At 40.1% G+C, this 16,237-nt stretch overlaps 1 protein-coding gene across 1 annotated transcript in view; it reads left to right on the forward strand.

The window, feature by feature from the left end:
- LOC123498675 overlaps nt 1-2,697 on the forward strand; it is a 13,644-nt gene extending 10,947 nt beyond the window's left edge. Inside the window, 2 exon segments of the mRNA XM_045246010.1 lie at nt 1-1,565; nt 1,568-2,697. The exon segment at nt 1-1,565 is cut by the window's left edge and continues 61 nt beyond it. Coding sequence (XP_045101945.1) covers nt 1-1,565; nt 1,568-2,611 — 2,609 coding nt within the window. The 3' untranslated portion in view covers nt 2,612-2,697.
- The last annotated feature ends 13,540 nt before the right edge of the window (nt 2,698-16,237 follow it).

A 16,237-nucleotide genomic window follows, 5' to 3' on the forward strand; every position in this document is an offset into this window, starting at 1 on the left:
TGGCAAACATAGAGATTCTGAAGCTGGTGCCCAAACGCTCCCCTCTCAGTGCCTACGAAGCTCCCATCCCCTTCATCCCAACAGCAGCTGATCGTCGCTACGATGTAATGCTTGACTACGACGACTACTCTGACGACTACGATGCTGACGAGGGCGTAGCCACTACCCTGAAGCGACCACTGTCCCTCCTGGTAGAGGAGCGCTCAGACTATACTCTCCGCCCCTTCGATCTCACCTTTCACCGGCAGAGTGACGCGAGTGACGGTTTCATTGAAGAGACCCAGGGTGTTCCTCCACAGACTTTCCCTGGCCATGCAAGGCCTCAGCCTCCACTCGGTGGACTCGGAAACCATCAAGGAAACAGAGAAATGAATGTAGTTCACAGAGACTCAGAACGATTCGTTACAGAGGATAGGCTCGTTCCAGATGTAGAAGAAAGGTTAATTCCAACTGCTGATGAAAGGTTCGATTCAAACACAGAAGAGAGGTTTGCCCAAGTAAGTGAAGAAAGATTTGTTCCAGACACAGAAGAAAGATTTATTTCAGAGACAGTAGAAAGATTCATTCCAGATTCAGAAGAAAGATTCATTCCAGGCACAGAAGAAAGATTCATTCTAAGCACAAAAGAAAAGTTTACTCCAGACACAAGGGACATATTTGTGCCAAACACAGAAGAGGGGTTTGTTTCGTCCACAGAGGAAAGGTTTCATTCACTTCCCAGTGACCAGTTCCCTCATCACACAGACGAACGTCTTGTCAAAGGTAACAGTGAGAGTTTTCCTCAAGCCACAGACGAGGTGCAGACTGTCCTACACCACGCTTCATTGATACCAGACAAGCTTCTGTTGGCACCTGAGAGAGACTCACCACCACTAGTCACTGAGGGGTCAAGGCAGCAGGATACAATAGTTGTGGTACCGCCTAGCGCCCTATGGAGAGAGCAACAAGGCATTGACATCGGCGGCCCCATTACTTCGTCAGTCAACATCGGTCGACAGGTCCGTCGCCTGCCAGACCAACATGACTCACGATCAGGTAAATTCTATTTGAGCAACGTCCAACACTCAAAGGAATCTTCACTGCTGAGCTCTTCTCTCCAAGATATTTACAAGTCTCAAGCACTCAGAGACAGCAGGTTCTCCAGGGCCTCGTACAGCCGTGCCTTGCACCATTCGGAGTCTGGCTCCAAGCCGCAACACCGCTCTCAACTCTCTCCTCAGAACCAATATAGAACATCAGGAAAAAAAAATCTTGAATCTTTGACAACAGATATGAGCAAAGTTCCTCATCAGACGACTCAGCAAGACCACTCCTCGAGTCGCCTGGCCCCTTCCTACGTGCGGCGTGCAGAGCCTCAGCTCAATGTGAAGAAAGATAGATCACTAAAGGCAGGGTCTCCTCCAGCCTCCATGTCAAGAGAGGAAAGGGCTTACTATACTGGTCTTCAACAGGAGATTGAGAAGTCAGAGCTACTAGTGGACGCAATCAAGGACGTCAGGATGCGAGAAGGGAAGTCCATCAAGACTCTGAGGAGGCGCCATGACAGCAAACCGTCGGTCATCACCTCCCGCAGCCAGACCTCAAGGAAGTGAAGGAAAAGTTTGGAAGTCACCCTCTGTACCAGAACCTGCCACGCAACGAACCTCTAGCAGTGAAGGAGGCAGGTCCTCTGCAGCACCGAGATGAGTACTCCAGCGAGCGGGACGAATATGAAAAGATGTACCTTCCTGTCCGCGCTAAGACACTCGAACTGAGGGAAATCCGCAAAGTCAAGGAGCACTTTCACTCCCTCATACCTCTGAAAATGAAGGAAAAGCCACGCTCTACCTCACGCCCGCGTCGCCAGCCTCAGTCACCCCCAGTCACCACCTTCAAGCCAGCACTCGTCTCAAAATATATTAAGTACAGCAAACCTCAATCAGTAACAACGTCCAAGACTTACTATAAGTCATCACCCACTTCCTACGTTAAGCTTGGGCACAAAAAAGCCCTACCGACTCCACGAAATTCAAAAACACCTTCGGGATATCCCAAGCAGCACACCCCAACACCCAGTGACACACGTATCCTTCCAAAATCTCAAAGCATACCCTCAATCACCAAACCCCGCAACAACCCTGCACCCAGTCCAAAAAGGAGTGACGCTCCACCATCCCACCGCACACCAAAGACTCAGCGACTGCTTCATCCTAACACTCCTAAACCCATAAGCCCCTCCAGCCACACTCATAGATCACACAGGTCTTCAAGGATGTATCTCCCACAGGAGCAGCCCTCAAGTGCCTTCGAGAGTCATCGAGCGCACCACCCCAGGACCTCGCGCTCCTTTGGCCATGATTTCGAGCATCCCACATTCCTCAAGACCTTAGACCACGCTGACAAGAGCCTCATCCCCCAATACACACTTGACACACGAGTCCTCAAGCATAGCGATAACGAGAGAGACTCAACGGTAATCCAAAGTCCCCCAGAGGTAAAGGTGCGACGCAAGAGAGGCCCCGAGATTGAGGAACTTTTGGACTCCAAGGCGAAGTTTCCGAGGTTCGGTTACGACATTGATCCTTATTTCTCAGACTTTCCGCGTTTTGGCTTTTTTGATAGCACCAGTTGATGCCAACCCCGCCGCGCTGTGAAGTATTGCGTGGTTGTTCGCCGCAGTCCCCCTCCATCCCCAGCAAAAAAAATATGTAGTCATGAACCTTGTTACGGCCCGCCCGTAACATACCCACTACCATCACCTCCTCCGCTTGTTACCTCGTTCGCCACCTCTCCGCCTCCCTTCCACGTCACCGTCTCGTGAACCTTCCACGCCACCGTCTCATGAACCTTCCACGTCACCGTTTCATGAAGCCCGCTACTGTCCCGAAGTTGGATTCACGCGGCCCCATTCGACTCAACCGGAAGTGTTGAGCCAGCTCTTGGCTTTCTGGAAGTCAGTTGAGGTCCAAGCCTCAACCAGTGAACACAACGCCTCTTGGGTCTACCGTGGGATCAACCATCACCCAGCACTTCACCACTGCGACACCGCATAAGTATCACTTCCCTCGTCCGTGTTTTCCACATTGCCTCCATATAGGATTAGTATTATTGTTAGGTATTAAGTTGGGTTCTTTATTGTTGTATTTATTACTGTGTTATATGTATATGTGTATGTCATTTTCCTGTGTTTCATGTTATATATCTGTGTTTCATGTTTCATGTTATATCTATGTGTCAATTTCATTATGGGTTATTAAAATAGCTTTTTAAAGTGCCCCCTTTGCATTTCCTCACCAGTTGAACCTGCAGTGTTTTTTTTTTTATTGTTATTGTTCACCGGCTCCCCGATGCCAATCTTACCAGTTTAACCGGTGAACGTAACAATTGGCGACCGTGACAGGACCATTATAACCCATGTTCAGTGTTCCATTTTTCCAGTGACTTTTTTTCTGTGATTACTTGTGTTTCTGTGGTGTTGTGACTTTGATGTGTTTTTTTTCTGTGACTTACTCTGCGTGTGGTTTAAATTTACCTTTGTGCGATCAAGTGGCTCCTTTTGGGTTAAACGTGCTTCGTGACTTTCATTGGTATCGCATAGCAGTGGTAGAGCAGGAAACCAGGTAGAAAGGCGTGTTCACCGATAGCACTTATCTCTATTTTTGCACATAGGCAGGTGTGTAATAAGTGTTATCCAAGTGTTGGGATCATCATATGTTCATGCGAACCCTCAATCCCCTCACTTCGCGGATCATTTTTCTCGCTAGTTAGAATCGGCCATTTTAACTAGTCTCTCAGACTAATCCGCCTCCTTATCAATAACAAGTCTCAGTACAATTCGCTCCTCACTCTCAAGTCTCGTAACTAGAGTAATCCGGATCCCTCTTAATGCCGTAACTCTCTAGTTTACCCCTCATTAGTGATTGTACTCATAAGTGTTTACTTAAGTATAATCTAGGTAATTTCCAAGGTTGCCTTTATTATCACTCTGCCAAGTTCCTCACTTAAGTAATTCGCTTATCATTTTTTTTTTGTTGTTTTAACATCTATTTAATATGGCTTCCGCTCAGTTTAACGTTGAAGATTTTTGTGCCGACCCTTCTCTGGAACAACTTAAAGATGCTAATATAAAGAAGGACCAATGGAAGACCATCGCTAAACATTTTGATGTTCCCATCACGTCTCAGATGACTAAAGAGGTCATTAAGAATGTAGTTGTTGAACATCTAGTGCAAGAAGGTCAGTTGCTAGGAAATGCCATAGAAGAGTTAACTCCCATGTCAGCCTCTACGAGGACTATAATACACAGTCCCCAGGAAGAACAGGATAAGAGTAGGATAAGTCAGTGGGAAATTGAGAAGCTTAAACTAGAATACCGGATGCATGAAAACAAATGCAACTACAGGCAGAAAAAGAAGCAAAAGAAATGCAACTACAGGCAAAAAGAAATGCAACTACAGGCAGAAAAGGAAGAGAGAGAGAGAATTTCAGTTACAACTTAAAAGGCAGGAGAAAGAGTTAGAAATTCAGGAGTTAGCCCTACGAAATGACGCTAAGTTTAGAGGGAAGAAATAGATATAAAGAAAAAGTTAGCAAGCTTTAATCCTGCTACAGCTGCTCCGCTAGTTCCCCCTTTTGATGAATCTGATGTTGACGGGTCATTTCGCGCTTTTGAGAGCATTGCTAATAGGAATAAATGGCCCAAGGATCAGTGGGTGTCTCTCCTTGTCCCTAAGCTAGTAGGAAAAGCTTATAGGGTATACAACGGCCTTAGTGATGAGGTAGAATATGAAGAGATCAAAGGTAACATTCTAGACGCCTACTCTATCACTTCTGATGGATACAGACAACAGTTTCGAAAGTATGTGAAACCAGAGTCTCACACCTATGTTGAATTTGCTAGTGAGAAACTAAGACAATTTAAGAAATGGTTAGCCGCCCTTAACATTACCACCTTTTCGGAGTTGCTCAATCTAATGGTCCTGGAAGAATGGAAGAACAAGTTACCCTTTAATATTCTGAGGCATGTGGAAGAACGGGAGAGAGTGATCTTATGTCTGCCGCTAAAGTGGCTGATGCGTTTGCTTTGTTGATGGGATCCCTGGGTAGTAGAGGTCGTGGTTCACTATCTAATGTTAGGTCCTCCTTTGGGGAAGGTTTTGGGGCGCGGGTGGTAAGCCGACCGGATTCTCGCCAAATGCATATAATTCCCCCTGGTGTACATACTGTAAGAAACCAGGACACACGATCCAAAAATGTAGACACCCAAATTGCAAGGCCTCTCAACGTCAACTTTCTTTTGTGGCCCCTAAACCTAACACATTTGAGAACAAGAAACCAGTGGCCCTAGCTAACCCTGTCAACTCTCCTCTAGAACTTTATGACTCGTACATGTATCAAGGTAAAGTGTCCCTGACTGATGGTAAAGACAAGGCAATAAATATCAAGGTTCTGCGTGATACAGGTGCTGCCCAATCCATCTTAAGGGAAGATGTCATCCCTAACATCAAACAGGCTTTCACTGGGGAGAAGGTGATCCTTACAGGTCTCGAATCACAGCTCTCCTATCCCTTGGCTAATATTAGCTTACAGTGCCCGTTCATTTCAGGAGAGGTTGAGGTAGCCATTAAACCTGGTGAACTGCCAGTACCGGGGTACATCTTGTACTGGGTAATGATCTTGCGGGTAACTTGGCTGTTCCAAACTTAATTGTTCTTGATTCTCCCTTAACAGAAAGTCCCACTAAGACCCTGGACGAAACATCCCCTCACTTCTTCCCAGTGTGTGCAGTCACCAGGTCTCAGTCCAAGTCCCCTGCCCTTTCACCACCTCCTCCACCAATGATTGCCTCTACTGACAACTTGTACAATAACATCATTTCAAAGGAGAATTTGATTAATGCTCAGGAACAGGATCTCACTTTGGCTAAGATCAGACATGTTGCCAGTGAGACAAAGGATATGTCTAAATTGCCTTGTTTTTATTATCAGGAAGGAGTCCTGATGCGTGCCTACAGACCTCCTGAACTGAAACAACTAGACACCTGGTCAGAAACACATCAAGTTGTCATCCCTTGTCTGTAAGACCAGCCATTATAGAACTAGCTCATGATGGATTGTCAGGTCATCTAGGCATCCAAAAACCTACAAGAAGGCTCTTCAACATTTTTTTGGCCAGGAATGAAAAAGGATGTGTCACACTATGTAAAAACATGTCACATATGTCAAATTGTGGGTAAGCCTAACGAACGCCTTGTGCCAGCTCCTCTGACGCCTATTCCAGTTCAGACGGAGCCCTTCGAAAAGATCATTCTAGACTGCGTAGGGCCCTTACCCAAAACCAAACGAGGGAATCAGTATTTGTTAACCCTCATGGATCCCACTACCAGGTACCCTGAAGCATTCCTCTTAAGAACATCACATCAAAGACCATTGTAAAACATCTAATACATTTTTTCACCTCGGTAGGAATTCCAAAACAAATTCAGTCTGACAAGGGTAGCAATTTCACTAGCCATTTTTTCCAACAGATAGTGAATGAGCTAAACATCGACCATGTTACCTCCTCGGCTTACCACCCCAATCCCAAGGCTGTCTGGAGCGGTTTCACCAAACATTAAAATCCATGATGAAGAAGTATTGCTTGGAGCATCAAGGAGACTGGGATGAAAGTATCTCTTTCCTTCTCTTCGCTTTAAGAGAATCTCCTCAAGATTCTTTAGGTTACTCCCTTTGAATTACTCTATGGTAGACAGATCAGGGGCCTCTCAAAATATTAAAGGATCAATGGTTTACTCAAAATACTCCTTCAAGCCCCAGTGTGTCTGACTACATCAGTAACCTTAAGAATAAAATCAGTGAAGTCAGATCTTTGCTAAATCAAACTTCCTCAAATCTCAAACTAAAATGCAACAGAATTCTCTTCCCAAATCTGTCATGAGAAGTTTCAAACCAGGAGACAAGGTTTTACTTTTTCTCCCACTCCAGGCAATGCTCTTCACAGTAAGTTCATGGGACCTTATGTTGTGGCTCAAAAACTAAGTCCATTAAATTATGTGGTCCACACTCCTGACCGTCGTAAGGATTCCCAACTAGTTCATATTAATCTAATGAAACCTTACCACTCCAGAGAACCAGAGGACGACTTGTCTCGCACTGTACCTGTATGTCTGGTAGGGAAGGAGTCTGGTCCTGTGCCCCCCGAGGAAGAGTCCGACATCGAATTCCTCTTCTCGTCACCTAAAGGACGCCCCTCAAACAGCCAAATCATGTCCAACCTTGATGAGGTGTTTCTTTCCTTAACACCTTCACAACAGTCTGATCTTAAAAAGTTATTGCTAGACTTTTCAGAAATCACAGGTGACCTTCCAGGACTTTGTAATACTATCCAACATGACATAACATTAATATCTAATGACATCAAGCCTATAAGACAACCAGCCTATCGCATTTCACCCATTAAAAGAGACTTGATGAAAAAGAGGTAGACTATCTGCTCTGTCATCACCTTGCAGAACCTAGTATATCCCCTGGGCTTCTCCTGCCTGTTAACATCTAAGCCAGATGGTAGTAGTCGATTTTGCACCGACTACAGGAAATTAAATAAAGTGACGGTGCCAGACTCCTACCCATTGCCCTTGATAGAGGACCTTATAGATAGTATAGGAGTAGCCAAATTTGTAACCACTATAGACTTACTTAAAGGTTACTACCAGATTCCCTCTCGGACGAGGCCCAAATAATATCCGCCTTCATCACCCCCTTCGGACTATACCAATACACAGTGATGCCCTTTGGCTTGTCTAATGCTCCCGCCACCTTCCAGAGGGCTATAAATTACATCACCCAGGACTTGGAGGGAACATCTGCATATCTGGACGACCTGGTGGTGACTTCGGACGACTGGGTGACACATCTGACCCGTCTTCGGAGGCTGATGGGTCGGTTGCAGGAAGCCGGGCTTACAATCAACCTGGCCAAGTCCACCTTCGGGAAGTCTACGGTGGTCTACCTGGGACATGTGGTGGGAACGGCAAGGTTCGCCCCAAGAGAGCTAACGTGGAGGCCATCCTTGGCTTCCTGTCCCTACCACCAGGAAAGCTCTCATGAGGTTCTTGGGGATGGCTGGTTTCTACAGAAGATTCTGTAGGAACTTCTCCACCCTGGCCGCCCCTGACGGACCTTATCAGCACTTCCGTCCCCTTCCACTGGACCCCGACCTGTGACCAAGCCTTCCAACACCTCAAGGCGTTCTCTCCTCGGAACCAGTGGTCTGGACGCCGGATCACTCCCGCCCTTCCATCTACAAGTGGACGCGAGTGGAGTTGGAGTGGTGCTGTCCTACTACAAACGGACCCCACAAGCGGCATCCTCCATCCCATCGCCTATCACTCCGCCAAGCTGAAGAAACATCAACTCAACTACTCCACCATCGAGAAGGAGGCTCTGGCACTCGTCCTGGCGCTCCAACGTTTTGAGTGCTACCTTCATCCTGGTCCTCAAACTACGAAGGTCTTCACCGATCACAATCCTCTGGCCTTCCTTCACGCCATGAAGAACCGAAACCAACGCATTCTTAGGTGGGCCTTCAACTTGGAAGTCCACCATATCAAGGGGGTGGACAACATCATCGCCGACGCCTTATCAAGATCTCCTGTCTCACCTCCTTCATGAGCCCATTACGGAGGTCTTAGGGGGGAGGAAATGTTACGGCCCGCCCGTAACATACCCACTACCATCACCTCCTCCGCTTGTTACCTCGTTCGCCACCTCTCCGCCTCCCTTCCACGTCACCGTCTCGTGAACCTTCCACGCCACCGTCTCATGAACCCTCCACGTCACCGTTTCATGAAGCCCGCTACTGTCCCGAAGTTGGATTCACGCGGCCCCATTCGACTCAACCGGAAGTGTTGAGCCAGCTCTTGGCTTTCTGGAAGTCAGTTGAGGTCCAGGCCTCAACCAGTGAACACAACGCCTCTTGGGTCTACCGTGGGATCAACCATCACCCAGCACTTCACCACTGCGACACCGCATAAGTATCACTTCCCTCGTCCGTGTTTTCCACATTGCCTCCATATAGGATTAGGATTATTGTTAGGTATTAAGTTGGGTTCTTTATTGTTGTATTTATTACTGTGTTATATGTATATGTGTATGTCATTTTCCTGTGTTTCATGTTATATATCTGTGTTTCATGTTTCATGTTATATCTATGTGTCAATTTCATTATGGGTTATTAAAATAGCTTTTAAAGTGCCCCTTTGCATTTCCTCACCAGTTGAACCTGCAGTGTTTTTTTTTTATTGTTATTGTTCACCGGCTCCCCGATGCCAATCTTACCAGTTTAACCGGTGAACGTAACATTAGAGGATCAGAAAGGCTGTCGTGCATACCGATCTTCGAAAAGTGGAGGGTGAAGCTAGTGAAGATAGCCTATTTGATGGACAGCGTTATGCAAGTCAATCCAAAACATTGGGGAGAATCGAGCACAAATTCATATAACTGAATGGATATAACATGGATTATACTTACATGTTTGAAAAAATAATGTAGTGCTGGGGACATTAGTACTAAGTTATTAATTGTTAAGGTCATAAATGTAATTACAACACACGTGGCTATCACAGACATACAGACGTACAGACACAGTCCGTATTGAGACGGTCAGAGAGAAAGAAAGAGACGGTAGCCAGCCGTGAATTCAAAACACTAAATTCTATTGCGGCACAATCAGAAAGTTTAACACGAATTTTTCACTCCAGTCGACAGAGGGAGAACTGAGCTGTTCGGAAAAGTGTCTTTCAATAGTAATGTTAATCAAATAATTTTTAATTACGTCCGTGCCAGTCCTATTGTGAAGACGGCCAATAATTTTGGAAGGGGGAGCAAACAAGACTTCCCAAGAAGCTCGACCAAGGATTCTCTAAGCTAAGGATATACGGGTTCAATGAGCGGGCTGGAGGAATTAATTAGGAAGCTTAGCTTCTAACAGATGGCGGGCGGGTCGCAGGTATTAAGGGGGTGAGGGATGGGGGGACTCCATCAGCGGGGGAGGATGAGCGCCGTTACAAGATTCAAACAGTCAGTCAGTCACGGGAAGGAGCGCAAGACAAATCAGCCATCGCCCGCCTCCGCCTGGGCCACACCATGCTCAGTGTTCACTTGCACCGCCTACGTCTGTCTTGTGACCCCTTCTGCTTGTGGGACTACCCCTGAGGCCATGGAACGTTTCCTGCTTCAATGCCCACGCTTCCACTCTCAACATAGGCACTACGCTTCCAGCTCACCACCCTGGCCATCTCAACACTCGAACTGCCCACCCTCCTGGCGGCCTCAGGCGTCCACTCCTGGTGGATTTCGCTTCCCGCCTTACTTGTGTCAGCTTGATGACCGCTCACGCCTGTGATAACCACAGGACTACTGGCTCATAGGATCCAAAAGAGGCCACGAATATCTATGGATCCTTATGAGCCCTGGGGTAGTCCTGTGTGGGTATCACAGGCGTGGTAGCTGGCCGGTCTTCCTAAAGAAGGCACAAGTAAGGCGAAGGACAGCAGGTTGCCAGGAGGGTAGGTGGATAGGCATGTCCAATGTTATGATGGCCAGGGTGGAGAGCCAGGAGTGTAATGCAATATGTTGAGAGTGGAAGCGTAAGCACTGAAGCAGGAAATGTTCCATGGCCTCAGGAGTAGTCCTACACCAAGGGCAGAAGGGGTCAGGAGATAAGTAGGCAGTGCAAGTGAGGAATATGGTGTGGCCCAGGATATAGGTGGGCAAATATACCACATATATATATATATATAATATATATATATATATATATATATATATATATATATATATATATATATATATATATATATATATATATATATATATATATATATATATATATACATATATATATATATATATATATATATATATATATATATATATATATATATATATATATATATATATATATATATATATATATATATATATATATATATATATATATATATATATATATATATATATATATATATATATATATATATACATATATATATATATATATATATATATATATATATATATATATATATATATATATATACATATACATATATATACACATATATATATATATATATATATATATATATATATATATATAATATATATATATATATATATATATATATATATATATATATATATATATATATATATATATATATATATATATATATATATATATATATATATATATATATATATATATAGGCAGTAGTCACCTGCCGCCCGGTGGAATACTCCAGGAGAGGTACTTACGGGATGTAGGCAGTGCTGCAGACTGAGTGATTCCCGTGTCCTCTCTTCCCGGTTCCCTTTGTGGTCTCATTTATACAATTGAGCAGCTGCAGCCTGCCCTCTAAAGACAACTTCTACTACTTCCTACACTACACTACAACACCTTACACTTTTACACTCTCTTCAAATCAAAATTTAATAATGGCTTCACCACGCCCTGCCTCGGAGTCCCCTCTGGGAGGGACCATAAATGTCCCCAGGTCGGACTGCCCTCTGCTGTCGACCTTGGGTGTCTTGACACTTCATCTAATACTTTCACTATCAATTTCTGCAACATTCGTGGCCTTCGTTCTAATTTTCAATCTGTGGAACACCACCTCTCCTCTACTAAACCTCATCTTCTCTTCCTAACTGAAACACAGTTGTCTGTGACTACTGACAGCAGCCCCTTTTCTGTTCCCTCCTACTTGCTCTATCCTCATTTTCAATCCAAAGCTGGATGTTGCGCATACGTGCGTAACGACACCACTTGCTCTCGTGCCCACAATCTTGAATCTTCAGAATTTTCTACCATCTGGCTAAGACTTCAATGTCACTCTCTAACTAAATTCATCTGTGCTGTATACCTCTCACCTAATTCCTCTGACTATGTAAAATTCTTTGACTATTTGACTTCCAAGGTGGAGCACATCTTATCTCACTTTCCTTTTGCTGAGATCTCCATTTTAGGGATTTCAATGTTCACCACCAGCTTTGGCTTTCATCTTCTTTCACTGACCAACCTGGTGAACAAACCTTCAACTTTGCTATCCTTCATGACCTAGAGCAGCTAGTGCAGTTCCCTACCCGTATTCCTGACCGCCTTGGAGACACGCCCAACATTCTTGATCTTTTCCTAACCTCCAACCCTTCTGCTTACTCTGTTAAACTTTCCTCTCCGTTGGGCTCCTCCGACCACAATCTAATTTCCGTTACCTGTTCTATCACTCCAGTGCAGCCTCAGGACCCGCCTAAGCGGAGGTGCTTCTGGCATTTTAACTCTGCTAAGTGGGAGGAACTAAGGCAGTACTATTCTGATTTCCCTTGGGATGATTATTGTTTTCATGTCAGAGATCCTTCTCTTTGTGCCGAGCGCATAACAGAGGTGATTATCTCTGGCATGGAGCTATACATTCCTCATACTTTCTCTAACCCTAAAGCTAAAAAGCCTTGGTTTAACTCTGCTTGTTCTCGTGCTGTCAATGATAGAGGCGGCTCACAAACGGTTCCGTAGCCATCCAACTGCTGAAACTCATGCCCTATATATTTCTGCCCGTAATCATGCCAAATCTATTCTCCAACTTACTAAAACTCTTTCATCAATAGAAAATGTCAAAGTCTTTCCAATTCTAACTCCTCTCGAGATTTCTGGCATCTAGCCAATAATATCTCTAACAACTTTACTTCTTCGTCTTTCCTCCTTTACTTCATCCAGATGGCTCTACAGCTGTCTCTTCTTTTCTAAAGCTGAACTCTTCGCTCAAACCTTTGCTACCAACTCAACTTTGGATGATTCTGGGCATATTCCTCCTACTCCTCCACCCTCTGACTACTTCATCCCTAAAATTAAAATTCTTTATAAAGACGTTTTCCTGGCCCTCTCTGGCCTTGATTCTCGGAAGGCTTACGGTCCGGATGGAGTCCCTCCTGTTGTTCTCAAAACTGTGCTTCCGAACTCGCTCACTGCCTGGTCAAACTCTTTCATCTGTGTCTCTCTACTTCTATTTATCCTTCTTGCTGGAAGTTTGCTCACATTCAACCTGTCCCTAAAAAGGTGACCACTCCAATCCTTCTAACTACCGCCCTATAGCTTTGATTTCCTGCCTTTCTAAAGCCTTTGAGTCTATCCTTAATAGGAAGATAATGAGGCATCTATCAGCTCACAACCTTCTCTCTGATTGCCAGTATGGTTTCCGTAAAGGCAGATCTACTGGTGATCTTCTTACTTTCCTAACTGAATCTTGGTCATCCTCTTTTAGGGACTTCGGTGAAACCTTTGCTGTCGGCCTTGACATATCGAAAGCCTTCGATAGAGTCTGGCACAAATCTTTAATTTCTAAACTACCCTCCTACGGATTCTATCCTTCTCTCTGTACCTTCATCTCCAGTTTCCTTTCCGATCGTTCTATTGCTGCTGTAGTAGACGGTCACTGTTCTTCCCTAAAACTATCAACAGTGGTGTTCCACAGGGTTCTGTCCTATCACCCACTCTCTTTCTATTATTCATCAATGATCTCCTAAATCTGACTCAATGCCCTATCCACTCCTATGCTGATGATACCACCTTGCATTATTCAACAGCGTTCAACAGACGCCCAACCCAACAACAATTAAATGACTCAAGGCGAGATGCTATAGGACGCCTAACTTCTGATCTTTCACTTGTTTCTGATTGGGGCAGAGAAAACCTGGTTTTGTTCAATGCCTCAAAACTCAATTTCTACAACTATCTACTCGACATAACCTTCCAGACAACTATCCTCTCTTCTTCAATAACACTCAACTTCCCTCTCCTCTACATTAAACACACTCGGTCTATCCTTCACTAAAAATCTAAACTGGAAATTTCACATCTCTACTCTTGCTAAATCAGCTTCCAAGAAGTTAGGTGTCCTATGGCGTCTTCGTCCATTTTTCTCCCTCCCAGCTGCTTGCTCTGTACAAGGGCCTTATCCGCCCGTGTATGGAGTATGGCTCTCATGTCTGGGGGGGATCCACACACACAGCTTTACTAAACAAGGTGGAATCTAAAGCTTTTCGTCTTATCAACTCTTCTCCTCTAACTGACTGTCTTGATTCTTTAAGTCACCGCCGCAATGTTGCATCTTTATCTGTCTTCTACCGCTGTTTTCATGCTGTCTGCTCTTCTGAACTTGCTAACTGCATGCCTTCCCCTCCTGCGGCCTCGCTGCACAAGACTCTCTACTTCTTCTCATCCCTATTCTGTCCATCTTCCTAATGCAAGAGTTAACCAGTATCTTCACTCCTTCATTCCCTACACTGGTAAACTCTGGAACTCTCTACCTGTGTCTGTATTTCCACCTGCCTATGACTTAAACTCTTTCAAAAGAGGAGTGTCAAGACACCTCTTACGTTAACTGGACCCTCCTTTTAGATTTTTTGTTTTTCTCTTTCTACTTTCCTCTTAACAGGGCCTGGCAACCAGCGGGATTTTTTTTTTCCAACACTTTGTTTTCCCTTGGCCAGTGCCCTTGTAATGTAAAAAAAAAAAAAAAAAAATATATATATATATATATATATATATATATATATATATATATATATATATATATATATATATATATATATATATATATATATATATATATATATATATATATATATATATATATATATATATATATATATATATATATATATATATATATATATATATATATATATATATATATATATATATATATATATATATATATATATATATATATATATATATATATATATATATATATATATATATATATATATATATATATATATATATATATATATATATATATATATATATATATATATATATATATATATATATATATATATATATATATATATATATATATATATATATATATATATATATATATATATATATATATATATATATATATATATATATATATATATATATATATATATATATATATATATATATATATATATATATATATATATATATATATATATATATATATATATATATATATATATATATATATATATATATATATATATATATATATATATATATATATATATATATATATATATATATATATATATATATATATATATATATATATATATATATATATATATATATATATATATATATATATATATATATATATATATATATATATATATATATATATATATATATATATATATATATATATATATATATATATATATATATATATATATATATATATATATATATATATATATATATATATATATATATATATATATATATATATATATATATATATATATATATATATATATATATATATATATATATATATATATATATATATATATATATATATATATATATATATATATATATATATATATATATATATATATATATATATATATATATATATATATATATATATATATATATATATATATATATATATATATATATATATATATATATATATATATATATATATATATATATATATATATATATATATATATATATATATATATATATATATATATATATATATATATATATATATATATATATATATATATATATATATATATATATATATATATATATATATATATATATATATATATATATATATATATATATATATATATATATATATATATATATATATATATATATATATATATATATATATATATATATATATATATATATATATATATATATATATATATATATATATATATATATATATATATATATATATATATATATATATATATATATATATATATATATATATATATATATATATATATATATATATATATATATATATATATATATATATATATATATATATATATATATATATATATATATATATATATATATATATATATATATATATATATATATATATATATATATATATATATATATATATATATATATATATATATATATATATATATATATATATATATATATATATATATATATATATATATATATATATATATATATATATATATATATATATATATATATATATATATATATATATATATATATATATATATATATATATATATATATATATATATATATATATATATATATATATATATATATATATATATATATATATATATATATATATATATATATATATATATATATATATATATATATATATATATATATATAT

This window comes from Portunus trituberculatus, chromosome 48 (assembly GCF_017591435.1).
Source record: "Portunus trituberculatus isolate SZX2019 chromosome 48, ASM1759143v1, whole genome shotgun sequence".
Classification (NCBI taxonomy): domain Eukaryota; kingdom Metazoa; phylum Arthropoda; class Malacostraca; order Decapoda; family Portunidae; genus Portunus; species Portunus trituberculatus.